Source organism: Sinocyclocheilus anshuiensis, unplaced genomic scaffold (assembly GCF_001515605.1).
Source record: "Sinocyclocheilus anshuiensis isolate Anshui unplaced genomic scaffold, SAMN03320099.WGS_v1.1 scaffold566, whole genome shotgun sequence".
NCBI classification, from domain to species: Eukaryota; Metazoa; Chordata; class Actinopteri; order Cypriniformes; family Cyprinidae; genus Sinocyclocheilus; species Sinocyclocheilus anshuiensis.
In genome coordinates this window covers 2,120,447-2,137,600 of record NW_015542410.1, presented here as the reverse complement: position 1 = coordinate 2,137,600, position 17,154 = coordinate 2,120,447, and the positions used below count along the sequence as shown (strand labels likewise).

Sequence of the window (17,154 nt, the reverse complement as noted above, 5' to 3'; positions counted from 1 at the left end):
ACGAACCCTATAAATTCATAATTTATATATAATTCGTTTATTGTCTCTTATTTATTCTCTAAGGGCTTTAATGCAAAAAAAAAAAATCTGGCAGGTGTGTTTACCCTTGTGGGTTTCAACGTAAACCACAAATCCACGCCCACTCATAGATATTCACTAACCAGCGTAATAACCGCCACTCCCATCTCATGAATATTTAGTAAGAGGCTTGGGCCGCGTTCGTTTTTTGACAGGTAGCCGTAAACGGAAGAGGAAATTTCCGCTAGGATCTAGAAAAGCCTCTCATCTTCTCTCCCGTTCATTCTCCCAAAAGGTTGGTATATTAAAAATATATATGTATATTTTTGTATCCATCAGTCAGAAATTTTGTCCTCGAGATGACAACGTTAAACCTTTTGCTAAGGCGCAGTATTTGGTCATGCATTATTATCCTGCTGTTTTTAAGGCGATGGCTCTTCATTCACCGAACCAAAATCAGCTTTTGCAGGTGTCAGATTACAGTCAGGGCACGATCAGACCTGTATGGTGCGACAGTGTCGCAGTTTATTGTATATGACAGCGTACTAGTGCTGTAACTTCATGTTTGTTATAGTGATTGTCATCATATGACACATTACCTGAGAGGTGTTTGGTGTCTGCAGCATTGGTAAGATGTCTATCTGCCCTACTGCTAAATAAATCAATCAACATTTGGCAAATATTCACAGCTCAGGTTGGATTTGCTGCTGAAAATAGCATAAAATCAAGCAGTATTTTGATGGCAGGATGATGCTGTTTGAAAAGATGTTGGCTGTTGATGTTGCTGTTACAAATAATACTCTATATTACAAATTTAAAATGCTGTTTTAAATACAAGAGAGTAGCATATAAATAAAAAAAAATTTAGATTTGTTTTTTTCAACAAACGAATTTTTGGGTGAAATCTTTCTTTAAAACAGCAGCGTATTACAGAGTTTGTCCTCGTATTTATGATCTATAGGCCATAAAGGTACCACCATAGCGTAAAGCTCATGGACTGAAGTGCTTGTCAGCGATTTGAGAAACTCGTCAACAGCCATTCCTACATCCTTTATTTAGCAGGTAAGTGGAGAAAAATAAATAAATGACATTGCATATGCTTTTAATTTTGTTTACTTGTGTGTTTAAAGGGGTCATATGATGCGATTTCAATTTTTCCTTTCTCTTTGGAGTGTTCGCGCTGTGGATCGCCGGATCGGCTTTCACCGTGGATGAAGCGGAGTTCAGCCCGGGGTCGTCACATGTGGTTGCAACAAGCCCGCCAACCGTGCCGTTCTCAAGCACGCCGGCTATTCCTCACTCTAGGCCGCCGGCCACCGCTCACTAGCCCGCCGTGTGTTTCGTTGTGAAAGTGAAACTGATAGCTGGCCAATCAGCGTACACCTCGCTTTTCAGAATGATGAGCTTTGTAAAAATCAACATGTTTCAGAAAGGCGGGGCATAGAGGAGAAACAATAATGTACATTATGTGGAAAATAATGTGTTTTTTGAAACTTAAACCGTATAAACACATTGCATTACACCAAATACACAACATAATGTTCTTTTTAGCAACGTCATATGACCCCTTTCATTAATAACCTATTTATAATAGCAGGTGTATATTATGAGCTCTGATCAGGGGTAATATAGTTAACTACAACTAAAACTATAAAAAATACTTGAAATAAAATAAACATTTGCTGAAATAAAATATTTTTTAAAAAGCTTATTTTGTGTCATCTAGTTCCCAAGGCAACATTTCTCTTCTTCATTTTGATAGACTAAAATAATTGCAACCAAAACTGAAATAAAATATTATAATAAAATCAATAATACAAATGACAAAAACATACTGCAAAATGACCAAAACTTTAACTAAAATGAAAATGAAAACAGAAAATCTTAAAAACTAATTCAAATGTTAATAAATAATACAATAGTATAATTATCCTGAAATAAAACTGCTCTGAAATATACCTTCTATTATAAATTGAGTAAATAACAGAAACAATAGTGCCTTATGCCATATTATAAAGCCTCTGTTTCCTAATTATCAAAGTTATCTAATAATAATTATGATATGTGATATAAAAGAAGCAGTTTTTTAAGATCATATTTATTGTACAATATAATGTTGAAAAAAAAAAGTTTAAAAAAAAATGGCTTCCTTAAAAAGGTCTAGGACAAAACCGCCATCATGACTCACTCAATGCTGCGACGACAACTGAAAAATCTTGTTCAGAATTTCTCTGAGGCAGAGGTCAAGGTGAGTTTCACTTGCTTTTTTTTATTGCACAGTTTATTCTGTCTTCTGTCATCTCTCTTTAGTCAACACCATTCAAGTTTCAAGTTGACACTACTGCGTTACTTTTGTCACTTATATTTATCAGATTTATTCAGTCATATGCTGCCTATTATGCTTTTAAAACTAGTATATAAAACATCATGGAATGATAAACATTTCTTACAGTCGTATTCTACATTGTGGTCACCTGACCTCATGTTTTCGTAGCATATTAAATTGTGGAATCCACTGTAAATAAATATTATGTTGTACATTTGATCTATGTTTATGAAACTCTTACCAATGAAATGAAGAGTATAGTGAACTTTTGTATTCATTGCATATAGAGTATTTATAGCCTAGCGAAACTTTACGTGTTGGATATGTTGTGTAGGTTCGAGAAGCGACTTCTAACGACCCCTGGGGGCCATCGAGCTCCCAGATGGCCGACATCTCGGATCTAACCTACAATGTGGTGGCCTGTAACGAGATTGTGAGCATGCTCTGGAAGCGTCTCAATGATGACAAGAATTGGAGGCACGTGTACAAGGTGAGTGAAGGAGAGAGCTGAGGAGAACACTCTCCAGGTTTAAGGAACCAGATTCTTTGCTTGCTTGCCGGCTCAGACTGATTGAATATTTATAGCAAGTGATCGTTTTTGTGACTCTATTACGCAGCTGATCATGTTACCTGATCAGTGGCTGGCTTTTTCCTGTCAGCAGGTCTGTTGTTGCTGCCGCTGCAGTGTTTGATTATGTGCAGGCAGGATTTTCCATTCAGTTTCGCTGCCATGATGTTTCTTCCTCTGTTGTTTACTTATGGCTATTGTTGAGAGAGAGATGTAGAATGAGAGATTGAGTTATGCTTTATATTTAGTCATGTTTGCTAGTGACGCATCACATAGAATTACATGGCCCAAAACACCCTAGTAACACCCTTTAATATTTATTATTAATAATATTAGTATTTAAAACTAGAATAATAAAACATCATTTAAATAATAGAAATGGTAAAAGAGTATTAAGATATTAAAGGGGTCATATGATGCGATTTCAATTTTTCCTTTCTCTTTGGAGTGTTACAAGCTCTTGGTGCATAAAGAAGATCTGTAAAGTTGCAAAGACTAAAGTCTCAAATCCAAAGAGATATTCTTTATAAAAGTTAAGACTTGTCCACGCGCTCCTAAAATGCCTCGTTTAAACACGCACCCACATGTCTACGTCACGATGTGGGTAGGTTTGCATAGCCGCCCAAATGTTCATGCAAAGAAAGAAGGCGTAACTTTAGGGAATACATCAACTTTGCGCTGTCGATCGCCGGATCGGCTTTCACCATGGATGAAGCGGAGTCCAGCCCGGGGTCGTCACAAGTGGTTGCAACAAGCCCGCCGGCCGTGCCGTTCTCAAGCACGCCGGCTAAATGTTCACGCAAAGAAAGAAGGCGTAACTTTTATTCTCACTGTATTTTTGAACTTTAAACCGCATAAACACATTTCATTACACCAAATACACAAAATAATGTTCTTTTTAGCAGCATCATATGACCCCTTTAAGTAAGATTAGAAAAAAAAGATGCATTCAACAAGGATGCATTAAATTGATCAAAAGTCACAATAAATTCTGTTCTTTTAAACTTTCTATTCATCAAAGAATCCTGGAAAAATTGCATCATGGTTTCTTGAGCAGCAAATGAATGATTTCTGATAAATAATGTGACACTGAGGACTGGATGCTGAAAATTCAGCTTTGCCATCACAGGAATAAATTACATTTTAAAATGTATTAAAATAGAAAACAGATATTTTATGTTGTAGTCATTTTTCACAGTATTACTGGATTTACTGTGTTTTTGATCAGTTTTGTTCAGCATTAGAGACTTCTCTAAAAAACATAAAAAAATTTAATGACCCCAAACTTATATCTGTTAAGGATTGTCAAAACACCTGATAGATCATATTTTCTCTTTTCTTCTTCCACAGTCTTTAACTCTTCTTGAATATCTGTTGAAAACGGGCTCTGACCGCATCCCTCAACAGAGTGTGGAGAACATTCACATTATTAAAGCCCTAACAGAATACCGCTTCACAGACAAGGATGGAAAGGACCAGGTACTGCAAAATACTTGATTGTTCTACACTCATTACATTAATAATGGCAGATTGTCACTAATGGATTTGCACTTTGTAGGGGGTGAATGTGAGAGAAAAGGCTAAGATAGTGTTGGTGCTGATTGAGGATGAGGAAAAGCGGAAAGAGGAGAGAGATTTTGCTATGAAGACAAAAGACAAGCTGGCAAAGGCTCCCAATGGTAAGACTCACAAACCAAGAGCAATACAGAAAACAGACATGGAGCTTTGTTTACAGCTTGTTACACATCTAATGTCTTGCATACAAGACCTTCAGATCCTCACAGTGAAAGTTCACATAATATTACAATTAATTTCAGTGTCCATTTTACAAATTTTACATGTTAAATATAATTAAAGAGACAGTGGACCCAAAAATGAAAATTCTGTCATGAATAGCTCGTTTTTGTAAAAAAAAAAAAAAAAGATGTCAAGGCTGTTCCATATAACATAAGTGGGTGCTTGTGAAGAGGAAACCTCTAAAAAGGACACAAGAAGCACCATGAATATAGCACACACAACTTGTATTCACCATATTCACCATAAACAAGTTATATGAACTATAATAACCACCCACGTCTGTTGTATTTCTTTTATTGTAACCTTCTAATTTGGAAACCCTGTAGGTCTGATATAGTGTTTTGGTCTCTTTATGTTTTACACACATTCACACTCTTTAACATAAAAATTCTAAATATATATACACTGCCATTCAAAGTCATTTTTTTTAAATGGTTTTCTAAAGAAGCCTTAAATGCTCTTTTTATTTGATTAAAAATACAGTAAAAGCAGAAATGTTGTGAAATATTATTACAATTTAAAGTAGCAGCTTTCTACTTGCATATATTTTAAAATGTAATTTATTCCTGTGATGGCAAAGCTATCCTGCAAATATTTTTGTGGAAACTGTGAGACATTTTTTCAGAATTCTTTGATGAATCGAAAAAAGAACAGTATTTACTTGAAATAGAAGTATTTTGTAATACCTTAAATGTCTTTATCGTTTTAAATACATTTATTTTCAATATTTTTAATTTCACACCACAAACTTTTGTGTTCTTTTTTGACTTATTAATTTTTCTCTCTCATATGTTTTATCTCAGCATCCTCTGCTACAGGACCAGAAAAAGAAAAGCCAGAGATCCCACCATATACAGGGCTGCCCTCCCTGGACAACATCCCATCAGTGGCTGACCTGACCGCCGCTATGGCCAAGAAGAAGGAGGAGCAGAAACATCTGGAGGCCGAGAGGAAAGAGGCAGAGAGACGGGTGAGACAGACTGATCAATTACTCCGAGAAACTTCATTAGAGTAATATTGAGTAAGATCATATTATCTGACCATTATTAGACTGTCCAAGCTGATATAATGGAAATTTGTGGATTCAGGCAAAGGAGGGTGACACAGAGCCAGATCTTTGGGAAAAAGCAGCGACAGCAGCGCCTCCGTCCAGCTCGGACCCCTGGGGAGCCCCATCTGACGCATCCAACGAATCCGTCCCTGCTACCAACGACCCGTGGGGGGCACCGTCTGATGAGGCGAAGGAATCCAGTCAAACTACCGATGATCCTTGGGGTGGATCTGCTGATGGGACAAACAGATCCGCACCTGCTGCCAGTGACCCATGGGACTCTGCTGGATTTTCAGAGGATAAAACCCCGTCAACAAACGATCTTTGGGGGGCTCCATCCGAAACGGCGAAAGACTCTGACGCAGGAACGTCACATCCTTGGGGGTCACCTGCAGATAGTGTGCAGGATTCAGCACCTGCAACCTCTGAGCCCTGGGGGGCGCCATTAGAATCATCATCAGCTACGTCTGATCCATTTGGTGATGGTTCAAAAGCAGATAATGACCCTTGGGGCACAGCAGGTAAGAGAGTGACTGGACTGAAGAACCAGGAAGATACAACACACCTCAGTGTCCACTAATAATTAGCTTTTTATTGTCTGACTGAGAATTACTTCAACATTTAGTGAACTTAAACAGTCGTGCAAAAGTTGGGTCAGTAAGATTTTTCAAAAGATTTTATTTTTATTCAGCAAGAACATTAAATTGGGCAAAATTGTTACAAAATAATTATTTCAAATTAATGCTGTTCCTTTGAACTTTCTATTAAACAAAGAATCCTGAAAAAAAAGTATTTCCACAGAAATATTAAGCAGCACAACTGTTTTCAACATTTGATCATGTAATTCTTGAGAACCAGTAATGATGTAATGATGTAATGATGCTGAAAATCTTGCCATCACAGAAATAAATTACTAGAAACAAAATACATTAAAATGGATAACTGATATTTTGAATTGTAATAATATTTCAAAATCTTAGTTTTTACACTATTTTTGATTAAAATAATTTTAAAAAATTATAAAACTGCATGTTGGTGAACATAAGAGACTCACCATTATAAAATCTTACTGACCAAAAACTTTTGAATGGTAGTGTAAATATAGATTACAGCATGAATGAAACTGGCATTATTGCCAAAAAATTTATTTTCACACTTGCTATCTAATCATTGTATTACTTATTCCCAGCATCTTCACCCCCTACTGCAAATGACCCCTGGGGTGCCCCACCAGCTCCAACTGATGCTGTGACAACTAATGACCCTTTCGGTGATGGAGGCAGATCAGACCCTTGGGGTGGTTCCTCTGAGAACGGTAGGGTACAACGGGGCTAAAGGCACACCAACACAAAAATGTGTTATTCACTGCGCGTAAAATGTATAAATGCAGAAAAAATATATACGCTTGTATTGAACATTAATGGAGCAACAGATTTTGTGTGAAAATAAATCATACAAGTCGTTTATTTTGTTTAAAAATCTTATACATGTATTAGGTGGCACACACGGGGTAAAAGGCTCACCAGCATGGGGCAAAAGGCACACAGTATTGATACAAATACTTCAGCTAAAATAATATATTTTTTTAAATAATGTCTAAGTTAATACTTGTTCAAAACAATCACTTTAGCAAAGTTTGTACTATTTTCTGCTTATTTTGAAAAATAAAAGAATACATTTTTGTTCGATAAATTTACAGTCATTAAAATACGTTAATATAAAAAATATATTTTAAAATACAGAAACAAAATCATTTTAAAAAGTAAAGATTCTTAAGCATTGAAGGAGCTCCCATAATAATTTAATATAGATTTACAGTAGTACAACAATTGATATTTTATTATATGATAGGATTAATATCATGTTTTTAAATATGATGGCTTCATTCTAAACATGGTAATTATCTCAGCTAAAGGCCCACCTTAAGAAAAAATGTGCCATTCACTGCGCCTAAAATGTATAATTGCAGAAAAAATATATATGTTGTATTGAACATTAATGGAGCAACAGATTTTGTGTGAAAATAAATCATTCAAGTTGTATGTTAATATAAAAAATATATTTTAAAATACAGAAACAAAATCATTTTAAAAAGTAAAGATTCTTAAGCATTGAAGGAGCTCCCATAATAATTTAATATAGATTTACAGTAGTACAACAATTGATATTTTATTATATGATAGGATTAATATCATGTTTTTAAATATGATGGCTTCATTCTAAACATGGTAATTATCTCTAATATGGACACCCAACATAATATATGATATTTACCATCTGAATCTAACCATGTCAAGTCAACAAATGGAAAAGTCTATCTATCTATCTAACTATCTATTAATTATCATGTTAATTACTGTGCGCCTTAAGCCCCAACAGCAGGGGCGCTTTTTACCCCAAATACCATACTTTTACATGAAAATCGTTAAGAAGACCTTTGTCTCAAAATATGCATTAATTTTAGCGATTCTCATTTGCTACTTAAATCTACAAAATGTTTTTAAAAAAACATAAAATATTAGATCAAGTAAGCACAGAATCAACTTTGAGCTGCTGCCCGCGATCACGTCAAGGATCAGCCAAATATACATGTGCATCTTGAAAAGCGGATGTTTTAGAAAGTGCTACGCCACGTTTTTGTGCCATCTAGTGGTTTAGAGGAAAATAATATCAAAGGCGCCTTTAGCCCCGTTGTACCCTACTATTGAAACAGGTTTTCCAAACATTTTCTGTTTGTTTCTGCAGTCTCAAATCTTATTTTTCCTGGTCAGTTTTGAACTAGTCTTGACCTCAGACATCATGCTCATTAGATTTACAAACCGGCTGAAATGGCAGGAACTTTCTCAAAATCTCAAGCTCCCATCTAATCTACTTGCTGAGATTTTACAAAGTCTGCAGTGTTCATATCTTTGAATCTATTGAAGAGTGTATTTGAGACACTTATAAACAAGATATCTTTCTATGTTTAAAATTCCTTTTTGAGTTCTATCCAATTTCAGGTTTCACATCTAGCACTGAAAATAGAGAAAAAAAATGTGTTTTGTTCTAATTTTGTCTTTAGTGTTTTCTACTTTTAATATTGTATCTTTTATCAGTTTTAATTAACTTGTTTATGTTTTATTTCTTCATTTATTTTCAATAATTTTTATACTAATTAATAAAGATAACAATAACACTACCTTGCAAAAGTTTGGGGTCTGTAAATTTTTTTACATTTTATCCTCACCAAGGCTGCATTCATTTGATAAAAGAAAATACAGTAATTAACTTGTATTATGTTATGTTATATTATGTTATACAAAAATACAGTAATTACACATATCATATATATTATGAAATATTATTACAATTTAAGATAAATGTTTTCAACTTTAATATATTTTAAAATTGTAATTTATTATTTGATTTATTACTCCAGCTTAAATGTCACATGATCCTTCAGAAATAATTCTAATAGGCTGATTTGCTGCTCAATAACCATTTTTTATTAATATGAATGTTGAAAACAGTTGTGCTGCCTAATATTTTTGTGGAAACCATTTTTTCTATTCTTTGATGAATAGAAAGTTTAAAAGAACAGCGGTCATTTTAAATAAAAAACATTTGTAACATTATAAATGTCTTTACTGTCACTTTTAATGAATTTATTGCATCCTTTCTGAATAAAAATAATCTTATTTTGTTAGAAAAAAATATTACTGACTACAAACTTAACAAGGTAATGTATAATATTAAATGAATTTTTTTTTTTTTTTCCAAAAGTAAGGCTCATTTAAGTACTTTTTCCTTGTTTCAATAGCACAAGGTCATTAAGAATTGTTTTTTTTCTATCGATAGGTGACACTGCTACAAAACCTGCTGATGAGACCCAAAAGCCGGCGTCGTTCCTTGGAGAAGGTGCTTCATTGGTGGACTTGGACTCTCTTATGTCAGTCAAGCCCAAACCTAAACAGCCCCCTCTCAACGCCATCCCCATCCAAAAAGCCCCGGGTAAGGAGGGCTGAGAGAGAAAGAGAGACACATTGACAATAAGAGCAACTGAGAAAGAGAGAGAGAGAGAGAGAGAGAGAGAGAGAGAGAGACACACTGTATAGTATCTGTTTATTTTTGAGTGTTTGTGACGCAGTGTTTTTCAGGCCTAGAGTTCATATAGTCATGTGGAACATAACCTGTATGTAGTTGATGTAGATCCCACCTCAACCTTCTTTATCCCTGCTTCTATATGCTATCCACTTCCCTTCTCCCTTCCTCCCCATCACCCATCATCCCTTTTTGTTTGCACTTTCAACTGTCATTCTTCCCAGGATTTTTGCCAGCCGCAGGCATGACCTGGCCATTGGGCGGCAACGTATCCAATGCAAGTGGTCCAACTGCACAGCCTTCAAACCCAAATTATTTTGGTTTTAACTCCATGTCACCCTGTTCCAGTGGCCTGTCCCCCCTAAACACAGCCTTTGAGGCGCCTGTCGCTCATATGGCATCTCCAACCCAGAATACAAGCCTTTCAACTTTGACAGTGTCCAACATGGGATTTTCCATGGCTAACCCTAGAATGGTACAACCCAGCACTGCAGGCACTCTTATTGGTGAGTTATGTTCTATGTCCCTCACAGGAACGGTTACCCAACAAGCTCCAGTTCTTCAGCGACCTCCATTGGTTTGGGGCACTGGAACTGGGGTGGCTGGGAAAGGCAATAGCATTTTTTGAGTTCTCCATTCAGCATCCATTGATCCCTAGCCTTCTCCTTTCCCCATCCACTTCATCAATCCTAGTTGATTATGTGTGTGTATAAGTGTGTGGAAATATTTAAATATTAATGAGCAACAATATACTGCAATATACGTTATGTTTTGGGGAAAAAAGCATGCATACCCGGCCTTTCCAATATGATGGACTGAGAAATGGAAGCAGGTGAGGTTTTAGAATCCATAAGGTTGTCATTCTCAAAGGTTTTAGGAAAGCTGTCATATCAACTGGAGCAGATTTTGGATATACACTGCTGTTTAAAAGATTGGGGTCAGTATAGTCTCAGCCTCAGACGTCACGCCCACGGACCATTGGCTAAACGTCTGATGCATATGGGACACAAAAGTGGAAACACTTCAGGAGTTTCGAAGTCGTCATCGGATTGGTTGAATTCTACAGGATTTCCGGGAGACGTGTGTGTCACGTTCTTTAACGTTCCGCCTGGAAACAAAGATGCCGTGACGCCAAACCCCCTCACGAAAGAAGAAAGCCGTAGTGTTTCCAACTGTGATGACGAGCGCTTATCAGGATCAACTAAACGCTGGAGTTTCAAAAGTATGTGAAATATTTAAAGTTCGTGGCATAGAATCTTTAAAATACGTCCGAGAGTTTTACACACCGGTCTGTTATTTTGGCGACATTTTCACGCATAATTAGATTATACTTTTGTTCAGCAAGGATGCATTTAATTGATCAAAAGTGACAGTAAAGACTTTTACATTAATACAAAAGATTCTTTCAAATAAATATTCATTAAATAATAATTTAAAATGAATGTTGTACTTTTCTTTCTGTTCAAAAAAAAACTAAAATATTAAGCAGCACAGCTGTTTTCAACATTGATATTAAGAAGAAATATTCATATTTATTTTTATTTAAAAAAAATTTTTTTTTTTTTTTTATTCAACAGCCCCACATGGAGGAGATGAATGTAACCTGGTTGTAGGCGAAGAGAGAAAGATTTAAATGGAACTATAGAAAGAGGCAGAATCGAAGGAACAGATGGACTTGGGCGGATTAAGTGAAATCTGGGTGGGTTTGTCATAAACATTCACTCGAGGTTGAGAATGAATAAAAGAAAACACAGTGAGAGACAGTGAGGTAATAAAAGTGAAACAGAGGTGAAGTGTCTTTACGGCTGAAGGTGGGTTGCATTTTCTTTTTTCTGTCTGATATTTTTTTATAATGCATAAAATATTTTGTAGGAAATTTAATACCAATTTGACAACTTTTATGTGTGCATTTTGTCTTTACTTTTTAACAATTATTAAAAAAAAAAAAATAGTGGCATATATGCACCACATATATCTGCAAATATGGTGATGTAATGCTATTGTTTCCTCATGTGATCAATTATTTAAACATCTGTGTGAAATGTTTCTTTTAAATTTTCTGTATATATATATATATATATATCATAATTAGATTATACTTTTGTTCAGCAAGGATGCATTTAATTGATCAAAAGTGACAGTAAAGACTTTTACATTAATACAAAAGATTCTTTCAAATAAATATTCATTAAATAATAATTTAAAATGAATGTTGTACTTTTCTTTCTGTTCAAAAAAAAACTAAAATATTAAGCAGCACAGCTGTTTTCAACATTGATATTAAGAAGAAATATTCATATTTATTTTTATTTAAAAAAAATTTTTTTTTTTTTTTTTAATGAAATAAATGCAGCCTTGGTGAGCATAAGAGACAAAAACATCAAAATATCTCACTGTCCCCAAACAGATCTTTAAGCAGTAGTGTATACTTCTCTGATAACATACCTGGATAAACATCTAGCTTGCTTTAAAGAGTGAACAATCAGACGTTCCAAGGAAGCCGCCAAGTAAGAGACACAGATGTACTTTGGCATTTAATTTATATAACCAGCATTGAATATATTTGTTGTTGTTGTTTTATTTGCTTTCTATTGCATCACTGTCCGTAAAAGTTTCCATAAGCATTTTTCTGTATAACACACAGAATTATGCATATTGGAAAATCTAAATGTGACTTGTAGTGATTAATATGATAAGAGACATTCCAGTCATAAACATTTTAATGCATTAGTTGGGTTATGTTATATGAAGAGGTATGGGATCTATCAAAAATGTGAGGGTCCTAATACTTGACGACCACATTGCTTTTTACTTACTTGCTTATTTATTGATTGATTGATTGTTTTTACATGTTTGAATATGTTGTTTGGCTTGGAATGGATCTATTCTATGGTAAATATCAAAACAAATCTGCTGAAGGCAGCAAGTGACGATCATGCACAACGTTTGTTGTCAGTTGTTTACTGCAGTAAATTAACAATAAGAGGATTGGTGAAGAGAAGGATAATGCCTTTGAATACTGATCGAAAGATGAAAAATGGTTTATTAAGATGCGTCACACATTTATTTTTTATTAGTGTAGTTTTTATTTATTTATGTATTTCAGACTGGTGTTTTGGTCCTGATATTTATGCCATTCTATCAGAATTCTACTGCTATTCTGTCAATGAAAAAGGTATTGGAAGATAAGCAAAATCATCATAATTAGAATTCAAAAATGTATGAAGAAAGCATACTTTTCCATATTGACTATAATTATAGGTTCAGTTACAGTTTTATTTTTTATTACGAATATATTTATTTATTTATTTATTTAATCAGCTATGGTAAACCTGTGGTGTTACCTGTGAACGTGCTCAATTCAAGAATAAAGTGACAAGATCATTGAAAATTGTATCCTTCATTCTAGTGACTTTATTATTTATGTTATAGCATGTTCGAGGTTCAGTATAATATTTACATTTAATTAGCAGACACTTTTATCCAAAACTGGCTTTAAAAAAATAGGCAAAGCTTTACAGTTTTTATACAGGAGCCTGCAAGAGCATGTCGATTATCCACAGAAAATAATTCTGAAAACCTTGAGGAAGAGCCCAGCAGAGTTATTCCATTGCACTACTGTGTTTTAAACAGCAGGGGGATCAGTGCTGGAATATATGTCCAGACCCACCACTTTGTTCATAAAGATGCAAAGGCCTGCGGCTAAGGTTTCAGAAAAAAAGCACAATACAACTGGATTTTTTTAATTGCTAAATTATTCAGACCGATTTCCTGCAGGCAAACTGCATTATTGTAATGTCATTTCTTGGCACTGAAACTGCAACAACTGGGTTAGCAGCAGCACATATTCTTTTAACCATTAAGCTACTGTATCCCTTAACCGATGAAAAAGAAAGCATTTCTAGGCACTTCTGTAGTTAAATTGCTTAGTTTTGGGTGCAGTCCAGAACAATACAATGTAATCTGTAAAGCTCTTAAGATTATAGAAAGGACCAAATACATGTGCTTAGGAATACTTGACACTGTGTACATCTAAAGAGAACCATTTAATTCAACAGCCCCACATGGAGGAGATGAATGTAACCTGGTTGTAGGCGAAGAGAGAAAGATTTAAATGGAACTATAGAAAGAGGCAGAATCGAAGGAACAGATGGACTTGGGCGGATTAAGTGAAATCTGGGTGGGTTTGTCATAAACATTCACTCGAGGTTGAGAATGAATAAAAGAAAACACAGTGAGAGACAGTGAGGTAATAAAAGTGAAACAGAGGTGAAGTGTCTTTACGGCTGAAGGTGGGTTGCATTTTCTTTTTTCTGTCTGATATTTTTTTATAATGCATAAAATATTTTGTAGGAAATTTAATACCAATTTGACAACTTTTATGTGTGCATTTTGTCTTTACTTTTTAACAATTATTAAAAAAAAAAAAATAGTGGCATATATGCACCACATATATCTGCAAATATGGTGATGTAATGCTATTGTTTCCTCATGTGATCAATTATTTAAACATCTGTGTGAAATGTTTCTTTTAAATTTTCTGTATATATATATATATATATATATATATATATACTGTATATTTTAAATATTCTATATATATATATATATATATGTATTATAATTTTATTTAAATTATTATTAGATTTATAGATCAGACTCAAAGATCTACATTTAAATCTACTTCATAATACTTCATCTGGTTTGATGCTTAGGTGTCTGGGGGGCTCTGGACGGACCAGGAGAGACAAATGTACCTTTCCCCCAAAGATCATGAAGAGATCATGAAGGATTACAAAGAAAGGATTACAAAGAAATGGATGTTGGTGATTAAGACATACAATAAGAACGAAATTCTCAGAAAATCTCAGTAAATCTCTCCAAGAGACCAGGTGAGAGATGGGCAAAATCAAAGAGAAGAACAAGGTCGTTCTTGATTGACTGCACGACTTAAGACCAATTTCATCTATGTGCTGAGCTGAAGAACATGCATCTGGGAAACACCTCTGAATGTTCAGCATGAAGATTCGTGATCATCAGCCTCATCTCCATTGACTTTGAGGACGTATTGGCCACATTTGTTGGTCGTAGACAAAGGGAACATGTTTAACACCTTCTGAGCCATTTCTGCATTTCACCCAGGACATTTTTAAATGGAAACCTAAGGCACTGGCAAGTGTGTTTTCACATGCTCACATCTGTCTAATTTCCTTTAAATCCTCCACTCATCATCTCACTTCCATTGACCTTTAATTCTGCCTTTGCATCTTCAATTTCTATTTGTTTCCGCTCATATAAACTCCTCTTCTCTGACTTTTGACATTTTGACATTGGTCTGCCACTTTAATCATTTCTTCTAGGTTTAGTAATCTTGCTTTCCCGTACACAACTGACCACATTTATGTCGCTCTTCCCTTTCCCTCACCTCATCTTTACTAACTCTGATTTCATATGTAGATGGATACGCACACAAAGCTTCTTTCTTAGTATCTGAATGTTGTCTTTTCTTTGTTAATTGCAGTATCTGGTCCTGTCTGTATCAGTCCACCATGTTGGAGCATTTGTCCCGCAGGAATCGGTCCTTGCTGTCTCTCTCGCTGACCTCTCTGGCCCTAGCGCTCTCTGTTTTGGCCTTCTGTACCTCATACTGGTGCGAGGGGACACATAAAGTGGTCAAACCTCTCTGTCTGTCACCAGTCAAAATGAAGAACTGCGGGCAGAACAACAGCCAGCCTTACACAACTGGTAAGAAGGAGGGTCTCACAGCGAAGCCATAGAACCATCATTTTTGGTTCCCTAAAGAACCTTTCAGTGAACAGTTCTTAAATAAAATATATTTTCTTAGTTTTATTAACGTATTATCTAAAGAACACTTTGTCACTATAAGGAACCTTTTGTACGGTGGAAAGTTTCCATGGAACCAGAGATGCCTGTACAGCACCTTTATTTTTAGGAGTGTGCACTGTAAAACAATTCAAGCCCAACTTTAAATGTTAATGTTAGCCTATTGCATTACATTTTTAGGGAAAATCAAAACTGCATCCTGCAGGGATTCATTGCACTATTCGAAAAGTTCAAACGAATACAGCCAACAATAACTAACAAACTAAAATTGGGATATTTCATTTATTATTCATAAAATCCTACTGACAAAACCCACAATGTATAGCTAATTGCCTTTTGAACAAACAGTCATCTACACACAACTACGTTTAGTTGTAAAAAGCATGTGTTTGATTCATAAAAAAAAAAACAAATCATTAGAGCCTTTTGTTCAGGAATGGCACTTTCCTCTTCATGATGTATATGTTTGATTCACTAAAAATAATCTGTTCATTCATTCAAGAGTCATATACTCATGAATCAAACTACACTGGCTGCGTTGCATGTTTTTGATTCATACAATTGATTGGAAATTGGAATACAAATGGACTGATCACGATGTTTGTTCGCTAGTATATGGGTCATTCCTGGTATGCGGTAACATTTTGGCTTCATAAGTGTTGGAAAAAAAGGTACATGATTTTTACGTTTTTTGCATTCTACCAAAATAGTGACATGTTTAACTATTAGGAATACATATTGGTCAAGCTCGGGGACTCAAAAAATAATAATTATGGGTAGATTGTTCAGACACTGGCCATGAAAATATTCCACCCTGTTAGGGACATATAGATAGTTATCACAACATGTTAATAATGTAAATGTTAAACAATAATGAGCTTTTCTTGGATAGTATATGTCCCTTATGCCATCTTATAATTTATTTTATTTTCAAAACAATAACAAAACAATTATTGATGAATAGAATATGTCTTGATTATTAAGAACAGGTGATTTTTTGTGCCCATTTTTGCCAATAGGGTGGTAAATAATACAAACATTTTGCTCAAAAACATATATATGCTGTTAGTGTTCCTCACCTCACAAAATAAGACAAAAGTATGCCAAACATTTAACGTTGCTGTCAAATTATTATTTAAAATGACTTGTCTAACAGGGTGGGAATGAGCATAACAGGGTGGAAAGGAGTATAACAGGGTGGAACACCAGTGTTAACAGGTTCTAACGGTGGACAAGCTTTCCGTCATTGTCCTGCATGGTTTCCCATCTGTAATGTGTGGAACTGCACCTATATAATATTTTTTCAAAACAATACCAAAAAAAAAATAATAATCCAGATTTCCTTTGGGGGAGGGACACAAAAAATAGATATGTGGTTCCTTATCACAATCAATCATGGTGGCAAAACAATTCTCTGTTCAGATGGCTAGAGAAATAATTACAAATTAGAGAGGACAGACATAATAAATT

General features: G+C 34.9%; 1 protein-coding gene and 1 pseudogene across 1 annotated transcript; both read left to right on the top strand.

The window, feature by feature from the left end:
• The first annotated feature begins 19 nt into the window (after positions 1 to 19).
• Positions 20 to 10,804, top strand: LOC107693378 (epsin-1-like). Its single transcript, XM_016492742.1, has 11 exons — positions 20 to 313; positions 980 to 1,080; positions 2,177 to 2,266; positions 2,679 to 2,834; positions 4,263 to 4,391; positions 4,471 to 4,591; positions 5,513 to 5,679; positions 5,798 to 6,281; positions 6,950 to 7,075; positions 9,598 to 9,750; positions 10,065 to 10,804. Exons 3-11 carry the CDS (start codon positions 2,198 to 2,200, stop codon positions 10,466 to 10,468), a joined length of 1,809 nt encoding a protein of 602 aa, XP_016348228.1. The 5' UTR covers positions 20 to 313; positions 980 to 1,080; positions 2,177 to 2,197; the 3' UTR covers positions 10,469 to 10,804.
• A 3,824-nt stretch (positions 10,805 to 14,628) lies between these two features.
• Positions 14,629 to 17,154, top strand: part of LOC107693379 (germ cell-specific gene 1-like protein) — a 7,870-nt pseudogene continuing 5,344 nt past the window's right edge.